The sequence below is a fragment of the Neopsephotus bourkii genome, unplaced genomic scaffold (genome assembly GCF_033783945.1).
Source record: "Neopsephotus bourkii isolate Nb327-2 ecotype Australia unplaced genomic scaffold, CSIRO-AGI_Nbou_v1 NB_1128, whole genome shotgun sequence".
NCBI classification, from domain to species: domain Eukaryota; kingdom Metazoa; phylum Chordata; class Aves; order Psittaciformes; family Psittacidae; genus Neopsephotus; species Neopsephotus bourkii.
This window is the reverse complement of record NW_026901614.1, coordinates 423,752-438,241: the sequence shown is the minus strand read 5'-3', so window position 1 is coordinate 438,241 and position 14,490 is coordinate 423,752. Positions and strand designations below refer to the sequence as shown.

The window sequence follows — 14,490 nt, the reverse complement described above, 5'->3', positions numbered from 1 at the left end:
AGCACCCAGCACTCACATACACAGTTCCAGCATCCTCACATTATCCCTCTGTGGCAGCTCAGGTGAGAGTATACAGGTGTACATTGTGGATCTTGCCAACACCTGTGGTTAGACACTCAATCTGCCCAGTAACTGGTCCCTGGATTCAGGTCTCTGCAGTTGCTGGCATGTGGACATGCAAAGCCTCAGCACCCACAGTTCCACTTCAGCTGCTGGTACAGAGCCGTTGCTCACACATGTGCACAGAGCTGGCTGGGACTCCACTGGTCCCTCCAATAGCCACGCCCCCATCCTGGCTTGCATTTTAGAAAAACGCATGTGTTAATGCTTGTGTGCACACATGTACCCCATCACCACACCTGACCAGGGATCCTGATCCTTCTGGTGGCCAACCCTCCATGTGCTCTCAGTTTTAGAGACACAGGAATGTGCATGCATACAGCTGACCAGGGCTCTCCTGGTCTCTCCAGTAGCCAGCTCCCTCAGATTTGCACATACACAAAAGTGATACGCTTGGCAGTCCAGGGTTAAAGGTTGGACTTGATGATTTTAAAGGTCTTTTCCAACCTCACTGATTTCTGTGATTCTAAAAGCAGGTCTCATCCTTGGAGACCTTCAACACCCTGTGGTGTTTGGTAGCTGGCCAGAACTTCCCTGGTTCATCCAGTAGCCAGGTCTGCCTGTGGTTGGTCTCTTGGGCTGCATCCCCTCTCTGTCTTAGCTCCCAGGTTACTTCGCCTACCTGCCAGCTAGTCTGGCTTGATCCTCACTAGTGATCATACAATCACTTGTACACTGACACTCATTCCTGTTTCTGGCACTATATATACACAGGCCCTCTGACTTGTGGTCCCACTGCAGAAAGTGCAGAAGAACTGCACTTAAGTTCACTTGCTCTGATCTCCACAGTTGCTGGTACCATGGACACACAGGCCCTTTGACCCACAGTCTTTCAGCTGCTAGACCTACCATTGCCCCTCTGTGTTCTACTGTGAATGTGCAGAGGAGCTTTTTATCACATAAAGTAACAGCTGTTATGTTACATTGTGTTTATTTTCAGAAAGATTTCTGTTAATACTCTGCATTGCAGGTTTAACTTTTCATCTGTGAATTGGGCTCTTTCCAGTACAAATAAAACCCCAGAAGTTTTATGGACTTGGAATTACGTTGTAATCATATTCTTATCATTTTGCTTATTTGTATGTGAAATTCTATGATTCTGCTTTCTGAAATACTATCTGCTTTCTGAAATACTATCAGTTAACATATACGTATTAGATAAAGGTACCACTTGACCAAGGTGGCATATAGGATTATAAAGCTGAAGACCCAATTGCATACATAATATGCTGGTGCATGTTGAAAGCAAGCCTGTGTGTCTGTCAAGCTCATCACCTTCTTGGTTTTGGTTTGTTGGGGTTTTTGTTTGTTTTGTTTACTTTGTAGCTTATGTTTTCAGCTGAGCTCCTTGCAGGAAGTGATTCAAGAGAAGGAAGCTCTCCTGGAGGAGCAGGCTCACCAGCACCAAGCTGAATTGCTCAAGATAGTTGCCCAGTCAGATCTGGAAGTAGAAATGCAGCAGGTATATTTGGTATAATAATCTTGTTATGGGATGAGAAAGGAAAAGAAATTTTAACAGTCTGATGACACCCCAAGAGAGCAATTCTCATCAAAGTTACTCAGAAGGGGTGAGGAGATATGATTTGATTGTTTGGGTTTGGGGGGGATGCAGGTTTGGATTTTCAGAGTCCTAGTTTCAAAATGCTCATTTACTATCAGTTAAAAAGAAAGAACAGTTTAAAAGAAGTATGAAATCACTGTGCTCCAGTTCCCTATTTGTGAAGCAATGGTGAGCTCATTCCACTGCACAGGGGTTCCAGAATAAGTATTAACAAAAGTCAAGTTTTCCAGGCTGTTAAAGTAGCTGTTATGAAAACTAGATGTATGGATGAAACCAGGAAATCCTGCCTTCTTATGTTAGCCTCCCAGATACTGGTATAGCACTGTCTTTCTCACAGAACCTGCATACACTTCAGAGAAAGCTAGAAGAGCAGGAAGCAGCTCTTCTGGGACAAACTCAGGTGGTAAAATTGTTGCAACAGGAACTAAGTACTGCTGAACAACAAAACCAGGTACCTTTTCATGTTTTGCTTATTGCCTTACTCTCGTGTGTAAGTGATGGATGCGTCATTTGTCAGTAGCTCAGAAGTTACCAGGTTAACTTGGTTTCTGGCACCAGTTTTCCATCATGAACTCAGCTGGGAGCTCCCTCAGTCATGTTTTAGAGCTGAAGGTTTCTGTGCATAGGTTGTAGTAGATGCAGGCAAACAACAGGAATAGGGATGCTACAGCAGCCACCTCTAGTGACCCAGATTCTGGGCAGGTGGAACAGAGACAAAATCTATCCATACTCCATGCTGCTGTTTCTGAACTGCACTGTCCTGGCCAGATCAGAGCATAGACAGATACTCTTTGGTATGTCTTGCTGAGAACTTGCTGATAAGATGACATAGCTTTTGGAGTGGTGTTGACTCTCATTTAATCATTTTGGAGTGTGAGAAGAATGAGGTCAAGTTGTGCATATATGGTTATATATACATGTGCCTCTTGAGACAGGGTTTAGTATGCAGTCCCTTCAAAGGCTTATTTGCAGGTATAGGATGAGTGTATTTTAATTATTATTTTTAATAATATCTGAACTTCTAAAAATAATTCTCCATCCCTTTAGAAAAATACTGTATTGGTCTCATGTTAGAAGGTTGCATCATCTCTAGCCAGTCTAGTGCTGAACCTCGCTTTGATAACTTTCACACACACACACTACTCTATTTTCTTTTAATGTCTGTCCCAGCCAGGCTTACTGGTGGGACCTCTTACCACCCAGAAGAGGTGAAGAACCTCAGTGAGCTGGTTTGTACTTGCTACTGATTACATTGCTCACCAGGGTGTTTCATGGGGTGGTGGCATAGATGCCTTAATGGCATGGATACTGGGGTCCCCTCACTCCCCTTCTGTGTGTTTTGACTTCCCTCATGTACGTTATAAGGTCAGACAGAGACCTTGAAAGATATAAACTTGAGGCCATGTGGCTGAAGCTTCTTCCTATCTATAACTAAAGAGAGCTCCTCATCAGCCTCCTCCTGAAACCAGCTATGCTGCTGTTCTGACCCTCCACAGCTCCAGGAGGAGGAAGTTTGATGAAAGGAGTTCTGGCAAATGTATGGTCTCTTTCTGTTCTGTGGTTCTTAAATCTCTGGTCAATGTCAACCACTTTCTGGGATCTTTCTTGAAGCACAGAGCACTGTGAAGCACTCTGTTACCTCCAGTTCCCTATTTCAGCATTTTTTAAACCCATTTCACACACACATTTTTGTTTTGGTTTTGTTTTGTTTAATTGTACTGTAATTGTTGAGTCCCCTCTCTGTTGCCATCCTTCCCTTTTTGGGAAGCTTTCTTTCCTCTGAAAGAGAACTCATGGCCACTGTTCTGTTGTTTCTTTCCTTTACATTCCTCTCCTCTAAATTAAGACTTTACCAGAATTCAGAGTTCGTTTTTCTCCCAGCATTGCTTTCTTCCAATTTGCAAATAGTAGGGCAGTTTCTTTCAAACAAATTGAGATTTCTGCCATATTCATTTCCTCCTTTCTACTATGTAGGTATTTGAAAAGGATTTAATATCAAGCTTTAAATATAATTCAGGTATTTTGCCTTGGCAAGGTGTTGAATTAGTTGAGAGTTAATTTCCATATCCTTTTACAGAAACTCGTAGGTCAGTGCCAGAAGATGGAAGTGGATCTAAGTTCCCTGAGGGATGTCCTAGATGCAGAGAGACAACGGTCTCAGGATCTCAGAGAGAAGATGAAGCTAGAACTAGCTGAGAGGAAGCTGTCCTCCCATTGCTTGCAGGAGGAGGTGCAGTGTCTCTCTGTGCAGCTGGAAGAAGCAAGAAGAGTACAAGCTGAATTAGAGGCGAAGTGTAAAGACCTGAAGAAGGAACAAAGGCTGGAGGTGGAAGAGAAAAACCTGGAGATCAGTGGTCTGAAGGTGGCTAAGCAAGAGCTGCAATCTAGCTATGCTGCCCTTGTAGCTGAAAATGATCAGCTGAAACAGCATGTTGACCGGCTGTTGATGCTGTCTGCCAACAGTGCTACAATACAGAAACTTCAGGGTAAGCAAGCACAGTAGTTCAGTGAAGCACGTTTTCATGAGCTTAAGGATCATTGAGCTGCCTTCTATTTGTATTTATAGTAACTCATAAGAAAGTCTTGGTATAACAATTTCTAATTGCATAGGAACGTAAGAGTACTTGAATCAAACTAAAGATTTCTTTAGTGTGATCCCACGTTTCTGTCTTTGGCGGTGAACAAAGCCAGCTGCAAGAGGAGGAGCATAAGAGCAGGACAGCGTTATCTGATGCTTTTCATGTGTACTGTCCCAGCCTATGATCATTCAAGGCTCGTAGATTTCTTGGAACAGACTGAAGTTTCTTAATTAATTTTTAATAACTTGTTGGATTTGTTTCTATCAGCTATGTAAGTTATTTTTAGACATGCCACATGCATTAGAGTCTGAATTTCTACTGAAATTGTAAGTAAAACAACCAAGGAAAATATTGTCTCTCTAAGCTTGTATTAGAGCTAGTAACACTGATCTTGCCTCAAGCTACTATTTGAAAGGGTTTTTTCCCAGCTCTCTTCTGGCCCAGAACTGAAGCAGTGACCGAGAGGTAAGTGATCTCATATAGTCTTATGCATACATGTAAATTGGATGTTTCAGCAAACAATGCAAGAATGCACCCTAATTCCACTTTTTCCTCTCCAGTAGAAGAGCTTGTACAGAAATCTGAAGAATTTGTCTGCTATCAGAATGAGCTGAAATCCCAGGCAGTAATGCAGGTCTCTGAATTGGAGAAACAGGTATGATCTTTTCATATCAGTTTCCTGAAATTTCCCATATGCTGGAGAAGTGAAGTGGAATTAAATGTTTGAAGTTCTTTTTTGACATATTCTTGTGAAAGGCTTTTATGGGTTCTCTCAGCTGATGTGCAGACAATTTATAACTATGGAAGCCTGGGAAGAAATAGGAGTCAGTCTGAGTAATTTAAAAATTTCTGATGGATTTGGTTCACTGGAAGATTAAAGTGCATGTATAAACTGTATTGAAATGTATCTTTCTCCCCTCCATCCTGTGTTTAAATAGGATGAAACAACTTCACAGGAAAAAATAGTAGATCAGGAGGAAAAGAAAGAGACTTCACTTCTACCCATGAAAAACTGGGAAATACAGGGGACTGAAGGTGGTATGATTATCCTTACCTGTTTTAATATTCTTAAAGTATTTAAGAATTATTCTTGCCTGTTTTTAGCTGCTAAACATAGAATCATAGAATCACAGAATAGTTAGGGTTGGAAAGGACCTTAAGATCATCTAGTTCCAACCCACCTTCCATGGGCAGGGGCACCTTCCACTAAACAGTGTCACCCAAGGCTCTATCCAACTTAGCCTTGAACACCGCCAGGGATGGAGCATTCACAGCCTCCCTGTGCAACCCATTCCAGTGCCTCACCACCCTAACAGGAAAAAATTTCCTCCTTATATCCAACCTAAACTTCCCCTGTTTAAGTTTTAACCTGTTACCTCTTGTCCTGTCACTACAGTCCCTAATGAAGAGTCCCTCCCCATCATCCCTATAGGCCCCCTTCAGATACTGGAAGGCTGCCATGAGGTCTCCATGCAGCCTTCTCTTCTCCAGGCTGAACAGCCCCAGCTTTCTCAGCCTATCTTCATACGGGAGGTGCTCCAGCCCCTGATAATCCTCGTGGCCTCCTCTGGGCTTGTTCCAACACTTCCATGTCCTTTTTATGCTGAGGACACCAGAACTGCACACAGTACTCCATGTGAGGTCTCACAAGAGCAGAGGGGCAGGATCACATCCTTCGACCTACTGGTCACGCTCCTTTTGATGCAGCCCAGGATACGGTTGCTTTCTGGGCTGCAAGCGCACACTGAAGCTGGCTCATGTTCGTTTTCTCATCGACCAGCACCCCCAAGTCCTCCTCCACAGGGCTGCTCTGAATCTCTTCTCTGCCCAGCCTGTAGCTGTGTCTGGGATTGCCCCGACCCAGGTGTAGGACCTTGCACTTGGCATGGTTAAACTTCACGAGGTTGGCATCAGCCCACCTCACAAGCGTGTCAAGGTCCCTCTGGATGGCATTCCTTCCCTCCAGCGTATCAACTGAACCACACAGCTTGGTATCATCAGCAAAGCTGCTGAGGGTGCACTCAATCCCACTGTCCATGTCACGATGAAGATGTTGAACAAGACCGGTCCCAACACTGATCCCTGAGGGACACCACTCGTTTCTGGTCTCCAGCTGGACATTGAGCCATTGATCACAACTCTTTGTGTGCGGCCATCCAGCCAGTTCTTTATCCACCGAATGGTCCATTCATCAAATTGATGTCTCTCCAATTTAGAGAGAAGGATGTCGTGTGGGACAGTGTCGAACGCTTTACACAAATCCAGGTAGATGACATCAGCTGCTCTACCCCTGTCCATCAGTTCCGTAGCCTCATCATAGAAGCCCACCAAATTGGTCAGGCAGGATGTCCCCTTGGTGAAGCCATGCTGGCTGTCACCAAGCACCTTGTTGTTTTTCATGTGCCTTAGCATGCCTTCCAGGAGAATCTGCTCCAAGTTTTCACCAGTCACGCATGTGAGACTGCCTGGTCTGTAATTGCCTGGGTCATCCATTTTCCCCTTCTTGAAAATGGGAGTTATGTTTCCCTTTTTCCAGTCATTGGAAACTTCACCTGACTGCCATGATTTTTCAAATATGATTCCAGTGGCTTAGCAACTTCATTCGCCAGCTCCTTCAGGACCCGCGGATGGATTTCATCAGTTCCCATGGACTTGCGTACATTCAGGTTTTTAAGATGGTCTCGAACCAGATCCTCTCCTACAGTGGGCCCAAGGTCTTCATTCTCACAGTCCCTGCATCTCCCTTCCGAGATTTCGGTGGTGTTGTCAGAGCCTTTGCCAGATGAAGACAAAGAATTCATTAAGAACCTCAGCCTTCTCCAAATCCAGGCTAGCCAGTTTTCCCAATAGCTTCCCGAGGGGGCCTATGTTGTTCCTAGTCTGTCTTTTATTCGCTTCATACCTATAGAGTCACTTCCTGTTACCCTTAACATCCCTATCCAAGTTTAATTCTAACTTGGCCTTAGCTTTCCTAACCTGGTCCCTAGCTTCCCAGATAACATCCCTGTACTCTTCCCAGGCTGCCTGTCCTTGCTTCATGTGTTTCATGTTCCTGCTTGTATGATTTATGGTGATACTGCAAATAACAGGGAGAAGACTTGAAAAAACTAGGATTAAGTCCTTCATTATTATGTGCTTGTAAGCTTTTCCATAAAAGGGTGCCAAGGTTGGCTTCATTTTGATAGGCATACTAAGCTCAGTGAATATTTTGGTTTATTTGGTTTCTTGTTCCTTGAATGTCAGTTATGCCTAAGGATGGTAGGATAATTTTTTCTTTCCAAGACACTGTGCACTAGCACCTTCTTAGATTGTACAAAACAAGATAAAACTGAAGTAGCAGCTCCTCCCTGATACAGAATGCTGACAATCTACAGGTGGTGCTCCTGGTGAGGGTATTTTTGGTACATTTTGCTGAAACAGTAAAGGGCCCCTACATGTGCCACATTAAAACAAAAAAAGACTTGATTTTTGAGTGTCTAGTCATGTAGCCTGGTAGCAGTAATATTACCACTCTGTCAGAATTGTAGTATAAAAAGATGAATTCCCACAGTTTTTGACTTCAAGGTATGGTGTCATAGTAAATAGTATTGGTCCCAGTATGGACCCTTGAGGGACACCACTCATTACTGGTTTCCACTTGCACATGGAGCCATTGACTATAACTCTTTGCATACAACCATCCAGCCAGTTCCTTATCGATCAAACCTGTATCTCTGCAATTTAGTGGCAAGAATGTTGGTGGGGAAATCCTATCAAAGGCCTTACAGAAGTCCTCCTGATACCATGTCCTGAGTTAAGTATATCCAAAATGCACCTGAAAGGATTCCATAAACTTTCTTTAAAAGCAAGTCCTTCCTTTGTGGAAAGGAATTCCACCTGAACTTCTAGAACTTCACTGTCACATCACTTAAAAGGTCTTTTCCTATGCATGTGTTTACTTCAAAACAAGCTGGTTTTTGTTGTAATTCTGTTTCCAGTGGGTGTCTTGAACATTTGGTTACTGACTTATTTTTCAATTTTAATACTGCGTGATGTAATTTCTTAAAAATGAAAAAACAAAACAAAAAAAAAAAAGTCAAAAACCCCACACCAAAAGATTAAATGGAGACATGTACAAACTCATAATCTTTCAAGCCTAGTCTGTAGGTTCTAAATATTTTATTATTCGTGTTCATCTCCCGATGACTTTCTAATTTGTCAGTCTTATTTCAAGTGGGATGCCTAAAAATGCCCACAGTACTCCAGTCCTACCTTGAGTAGAATGAAGTAAGGGTTTACATATAGTAACATTTACATTTTGCAATTTCTGATGATTTTCAAGCAGACTTCAGGTTGCCCAGAGAGGTGGTGGATGCGCCCTCTCTGGAGACATTCCAGGCCAGGCTGGATGTAGTTCTGGGCAACCTGAGGTAGTTGAAGATGTTCCTGCTTGTTGCAGGGGGTTGGACTACATGACCTTTGACGGTCCCTTCCAAACCAAATCATTCTGTGATTCAGCAAATGCTTCCAAACTACTTAACTATCGTTTTCTAGCATATAAGCATTTTTTAACTATTTGTACAGTCTTTTAATTTTTATGGGCTTAACAGCCCATTTTACTAGTATCTTTCTTGCTGTCTTTACTGGCCACCTAGATTCCTTAACCTTTTGTTGAAGCAGCTCTTTGAGTGATTGAATGTCTCTGAGTTTACCCTTTTCTACTTTTCCCTCTACACTAAGAAAATAGACAAGAGTTAGGTTAACAGTTGGACTCGATGATCTTAAGGATCTTTTCCAATGTAAATGATTCTGATTCTGTTATCTTCAAGAAAAGCCTATGAACTTCAGGCAGTTTCAAAGCTAACAAACATCTGGGTTGGTTACTCAAGATTGCTTTTCAGAGTCATTGTATAGATAATTTAACATTAGATATAAGGCTTTCCCTAGTTCACTTTAGGAAGAAAAAGTTGTTAAAAGACTACAGCATGGTATGACTTAATAAAGGAAAGTAACTTTCACTGCAAACAGACAGACTGCTTTCCAGATATTAGAATTCATAAAACCAATTCATCTGAGCCTCCTCAAACTGCATACTTTTAACTTGGCAAATACCATTTTGTATGGCCATTTATGTATAGAAAAGGGTTTAAAGAGGTACAAATTAAAACATTGTGCCATATGTTAATGCTGTGTTGTCGTGGTTTAACCCCAGCTGCCAAAAAAGTCCCACACAACTGCTTGTTCACAATGCAGCCGGTGGGATAGGGATGAGAACTGGAAAAAGGGTAAATCCATGGGTTGAGATAAGAGCAGTTTAATTATTTAAATAAAGTACAGTGTAATGCTACTACTGAAAATAATAAAAAGGGAAGTAACAAAAAGAGAAATAGATAACAAAAAAAAACAAACCAACCCCCAAACAAACCAGAAACTAGCAAACGACAGTGATGCACGGTACAATTGCTCAGCACCTGCTGAAGAAGAATTAACTCTGGAAGTAAATTCTGAAGTTTCTGAAGAAAATGAGCTCTGTTACAGCTGAAACCAGGACATACATCTTTTGAATGTTCAGAATTGGAATGTACAAAATTTTTATCCCTAACAGAACAGAGATCAAAGGCAGACAGTCATTTCATCACATACCATGGCATACCTAAAATAAATCTATGTTACTGTATATGCCAGTTTACAGAAATGTAAGTGTAAACATTTTCTGAGTCAAACAGCAGCTAAGCTCTTGCACCAGTCTTGACTTGGGCCATAGCCCTTGAGTGTCCCATTCTTCTCTAATTTTAACAATTTCTTGTTTCATTTTTAGCCAAATAAAATTTAAAACATTTTGCTAAACTAGTTCTTTCTTTTCTCTCCTTTATAAAAGTGTTTTCTTAAACTTGAAACTCTATCAGCTGTCCTTTAATTATTATTTTTTAAAAGGTGCTTACACCAGCATCTTCTTATGGTGGTTCACATTAAAAAAAAAAGACCTAACACAAAACAAATTATTCAATGACAAACTGTAGAATCATGGAGTGGATTGGGTTGGAAGGGACTTTCAAAGGTCATCTAGTCTTTCCTCTCTGCGATGAGCAGGGACATCTTCAAGTGGATATGAGTTTATATAATTTATATATCTTCACTACTAGTATTACTCATAGCTGTGTGCCTTATTCTTGAAAGCTCCTGAAAGAATATCCTCTTACTCTTTAAATCAGGTTTTTAACTTTCAAAGAAATTGTTTGTGTTTGAATATTTCAGAAATACCAAACTTGCAACTTGGTCTCCAGGAGCCTCATCAGGGAGCTGTGATGGTTGCCGAAAATGCAAAGCAGGTAATTATTAAGCTGCTGAAATAAGCTAAAATTAAAATAGGTCAAGGACTGCCCTTAAAACAGATAAGCTGTTATGGCCTTTTTTAACAATCCTCTTTGAAAGGTTATTATTAACTGGATTAATGATGAAAGATGGAAATAGCTTCCAAATACTGCTTGTACTGTCTTCTTATCAGATTGGATTTCCCTTTGCTAGCTGTATGGAATTCCTGTGTCCTTCATCCACCCAATCCATATTCATGCTATTTTCTGCCTCTTATGACTCACTTCTTCAGCAAAACCATAGGCTAATCTGAGGTAGATCTCGGGAAATACAATTCCAAAGGTTCAGCTGCCATTCTAGGATGCCAACCAAGCCTGTCCATTCCCACTGACCTGATGGGAATCTGGCAGATTGACTGGAGGAAGCTGAGTTCTCTGTTAAGTGAGAGACAAGTAGACTCTGGTAGTACTCTTCTACTGTGAACAGCTGCAGGTACAATTGCAGTCAGTCTGTTGGTGAGAACAGTGCAGGGTTACATACCTGCTGCTTTGCTTTATACTCAGTCAGCATGGTGATGGAGATGACTGCCTCTGTATGTCTGTACTAAGAACTTGTAGAATTTTTAGCTTAGAGCAAGGCCTGGGCTCTTTCCAGACTGCTCTGCTCTGTTCCAGCCTGCTTGATATGGGGCAGATATGACTATTTTCTAGTATCCTTTGTAGACAGTGGAGATAACCGTTTCTTTAGCATATGATTCACATAGACCAAGATGGGTGTTGATGGGTGTTGTGGTTGAGACCCAGCCAGTAACTGAGCACCACACAGCTGCTCACTCACCCCTTTCCCTGGGTGGAATGGGGAAGGGAATAAAAAAAAATGTAAAACCCAGGGGTGGAAATAAGAGCAGTTTAATAACTAAAGTACAATATAATACTACTACTAATAATAATGATAAGGGAAACAACAAGGGGAAACTAAAAGGGAGAGGAAAAACAAAGAATAACCAGCAGTGATGCCCAATACAATTGCTCAGCACCTGCAGACCAATACCCAGCCCAACCCAAACAGTAATCCATCTCTTCTGGGTAGTTGCCCCCAGTTTCTATCCCAGCATGATGTGGGATATGGAATATCCCTTTGGCTAGTCTGGGTAAGGTGTCCTGTCTCTGCTCCCTCCTGGCACAAAGGGTCAATGAATTCAACCCTAGAATTGTCCATTTCAATGGCTTAATTCCAAAAAAGAGTCTGGCTAAATAGCTTGCACGTAAGAATTTACACTTGAACACCTATATTGTGCATTTGTGCATCTTACCCATGACTTTAGGCCAAGATACATGTGGATCCAAACGCAGTTCAGGGGTTTGGGTGATGTGCACAAGTTATTTTGATGCATATAATACGTTCCATTTCAGTGCTTGGCACTTGCAAAGGGAAAGTGCTCTAGAAATTTGGGCTAGCGATGATTTCCTTGTGACCCGTTAGTGCCCTGTACTTATATTCTAGGTATTTACAGCAAAGGTCAATTCTGAACACTTCATTTTGTTTTCAGTCTTTCCATTGTTGGGCTGGGTAGGTTTTTTTTTCAGTTGCTTTATTTGGAGTGGGAGTGAGTAGCTTAGGGACATTTTACTTAGTTCTGACTTAACAGTCTTTTTGTATTCTAATGCAAACCCTTTCCCACATAAGCAGTACCAAGTGCCAATTTTTTGTTGTGGTGAAAGCCTGTGTGTGCTGGGAGATAGCCAGAAATAGTGCTATTCAATTTAGGTGCTCTTTAACTTGGACTTTTCAGAATGAAGAAATTAGTAGATGAAGTCTCAGTTCCTGTATGGATGTCAACAGCAAACTAACCAATTTCCTGAGCACTTTATTCAGTATCTTTGTGTGGGTAAAAAGAGTTTGTGTGTGTGAAATAGCAAAATCTCCCCATTTTTCCAGTGTGTTCTCCCTTGTTCAACAGTCAGGTTCTGTCCTGTGCGACAGAGAAGCGGGAGACATACAGCAGTTAATAGATTGTTGTGGGGTGATTTGTTATCTGTGTGGTGGAGCCTGGTGTAACTTTCCTGGGAAGACTCCAGATTCTTTTTCTGCTGGAGCAGTGAGGCACAGTGAGTGTAGTGATAACCGCATGACTTCTCACTTTCTCTGCTTGGGTGTTTCAGTGAAAGGTTATGGATCTGCAGTGAGTCTCTTTGAAGCGGTAAAGGTGCAAAGGAAGTTAGTAGAATCTGCGTTCATCAATATCGTAACCTTCTGAGACAGGTGTTAGTCTTTTGCTTAACATCAAAACCAATTTACTAATTTTTAAAAATATCTTTCGTAGGCATCAGAGTTACATCTAAAGTTGGGACTGACAGTTTTTACTTAAAACTTGGCAGAGCAGCAGGCAGCTGAGATACCTGTCTTCTAATGCAAAGATCAAAACTAAGTATTTTTTCTTCAACCAACAGAACAAAAAAGTTGGAGCTGAGGTGAAATTTCAAGACCTGCAGACTCTGGAAGCTCCAGCCTCTTACATAGACTGCTCTTCTACAGGTGAGAACACAGAATAAGGAATGTGACAAGAAAATTGTGGAAATCTGAGAAGTTTCAGGGACAAATCTAAGGCGATTTGGAAAGAGGATCTTTGAAATCAGAATCTAAAGATGTATAGGACTTAGAAAAGATGCACATGAGGTAGAAGAGAACATGGTAATGTGGGATGGATAGGATATATCAGAAGAGAAGGAAGAAGTGCTTCCTGAGATGGGAAGGAAAGAAGGGTTTGAAGGAGAGTGTGTTTGTAGATGCAAAAGTTGAATTATAAGACACTGAAGAGAATTAAGATAAGATGAAGTGGGCTCCTCTCTGCAAGCCAGCAGATGTCTTTTTACGTCTGGAATTACCACCACTCCACTAACCCAAATTAAAAAAATACCAACCAGCCAACCACCCCCACCACCAAAAAAAACCAAAACACAAAACCCCAACAAACCAAACCAGTCTGCTGCCTAGTTCACTTGTCTCTTTACCTCTTCATTCTTCTGCAGAGGTTAGATATAGTGCAGACTTACGTGATGCCAGCATGCGGCACATGCAGGAGGTTTTGTGTATGCAGAGCTATCGGGATTGTCTGGTGCAATGCAGGTTCGAACTCTTTTGTTGTTTGTTTTGCTTTGTTGGGTTTTTTTGTCTTTTTTTTTTTTTTTTTTGTCTTTTGTCTTTCTCACCTTGGAAACTAGAGAAGCTCCAGTCTCATCTATTGTCTCCATTTACATACTGACTTTACATGCAACATGTTATGCTGGTGGTATTCCTTTTATCACTAGGTGTGTCAGGAGTACTGGTGAATTCTGAAGTGCAAAAGCCTTTTGATGACACTTCAGTGCTCCCTGAGGTAAAAATTTAGTCTGCAACTTTTTTTTCCTCTCAGTATTGTATGCATCTGTGTTTAGTTTAAAAGCCCCAGAGAGCTGATTTATTAACATCCTGTAACTTAAGGTGGTTATGACATTGCAGCAGGTTGTAAGAGAGAGCTCTCTTTTAGTGGTTCCTTGTAAACCGTTTCTGCCCTCCAGACTGAGGAACGGACTTATGAGCCTTTATAACACGAGAAGTTGACTTATTGGTGGGCTGCTGATTCATTCTTTCTGGGAAGGATTTGTGACTGCTTTTCTTTTGTTACCTGTTTTTGAGGGTGGGAGGAAACCTTAAGGTAATTATTTGGAAAAAGCCAAGCACTTTGGTACAGATGCTTTGTCTAGTGCTCTCACTTTGAGATGGACACAGGTGGGAATATGGACTTCTACACTCTTTCTTTGCTGTGTTAAACTGACAAATAGAATGGGGAGCAAAACCTCATTCAGAGACTATGGATAGGATGCCGGGAAAATGTGGCTGGATAAGTACACTGGAGGGCATTTGAGAATCGCAGCAGAATTGAAACACTTCAGAATCATA

At 41.6% G+C, this 14,490-nt stretch overlaps 1 protein-coding gene across 6 annotated transcripts in view; it reads left to right on the top strand.

Annotated features, from left to right (window-relative positions):
* The window catches only part of GOLGB1 (golgin B1), a 45,506-nt gene that overhangs the window by 8,001 nt on the left and 23,015 nt on the right, over positions 1-14,490 (top strand). For 4 of the 6 annotated variants that reach the window (XM_061362574.1, XM_061362575.1, XM_061362579.1 and 1 more), the window contains 8 exons: positions 1,460-1,582; positions 2,019-2,132; positions 3,759-4,167; positions 4,824-4,915; positions 5,199-5,295; positions 10,495-10,568; positions 13,002-13,086; positions 13,860-13,927. In XM_061362574.1, coding sequence (XP_061218558.1) covers positions 1,460-1,582; positions 2,019-2,132; positions 3,759-4,167; positions 4,824-4,915; positions 5,199-5,295; positions 10,495-10,568; positions 13,002-13,086; positions 13,860-13,927 — 1,062 coding nt within the window. Of the gene's footprint in view, positions 1-1,446; positions 1,583-2,018; positions 2,133-3,758; positions 4,168-4,823; positions 4,916-5,198; positions 5,296-10,494; positions 10,569-13,001; positions 13,087-13,859; positions 13,928-14,490 lie in introns of all 6 variants that reach the window. The other 2 variants (XM_061362577.1, XM_061362580.1) reach the window with 2 other exon arrangements.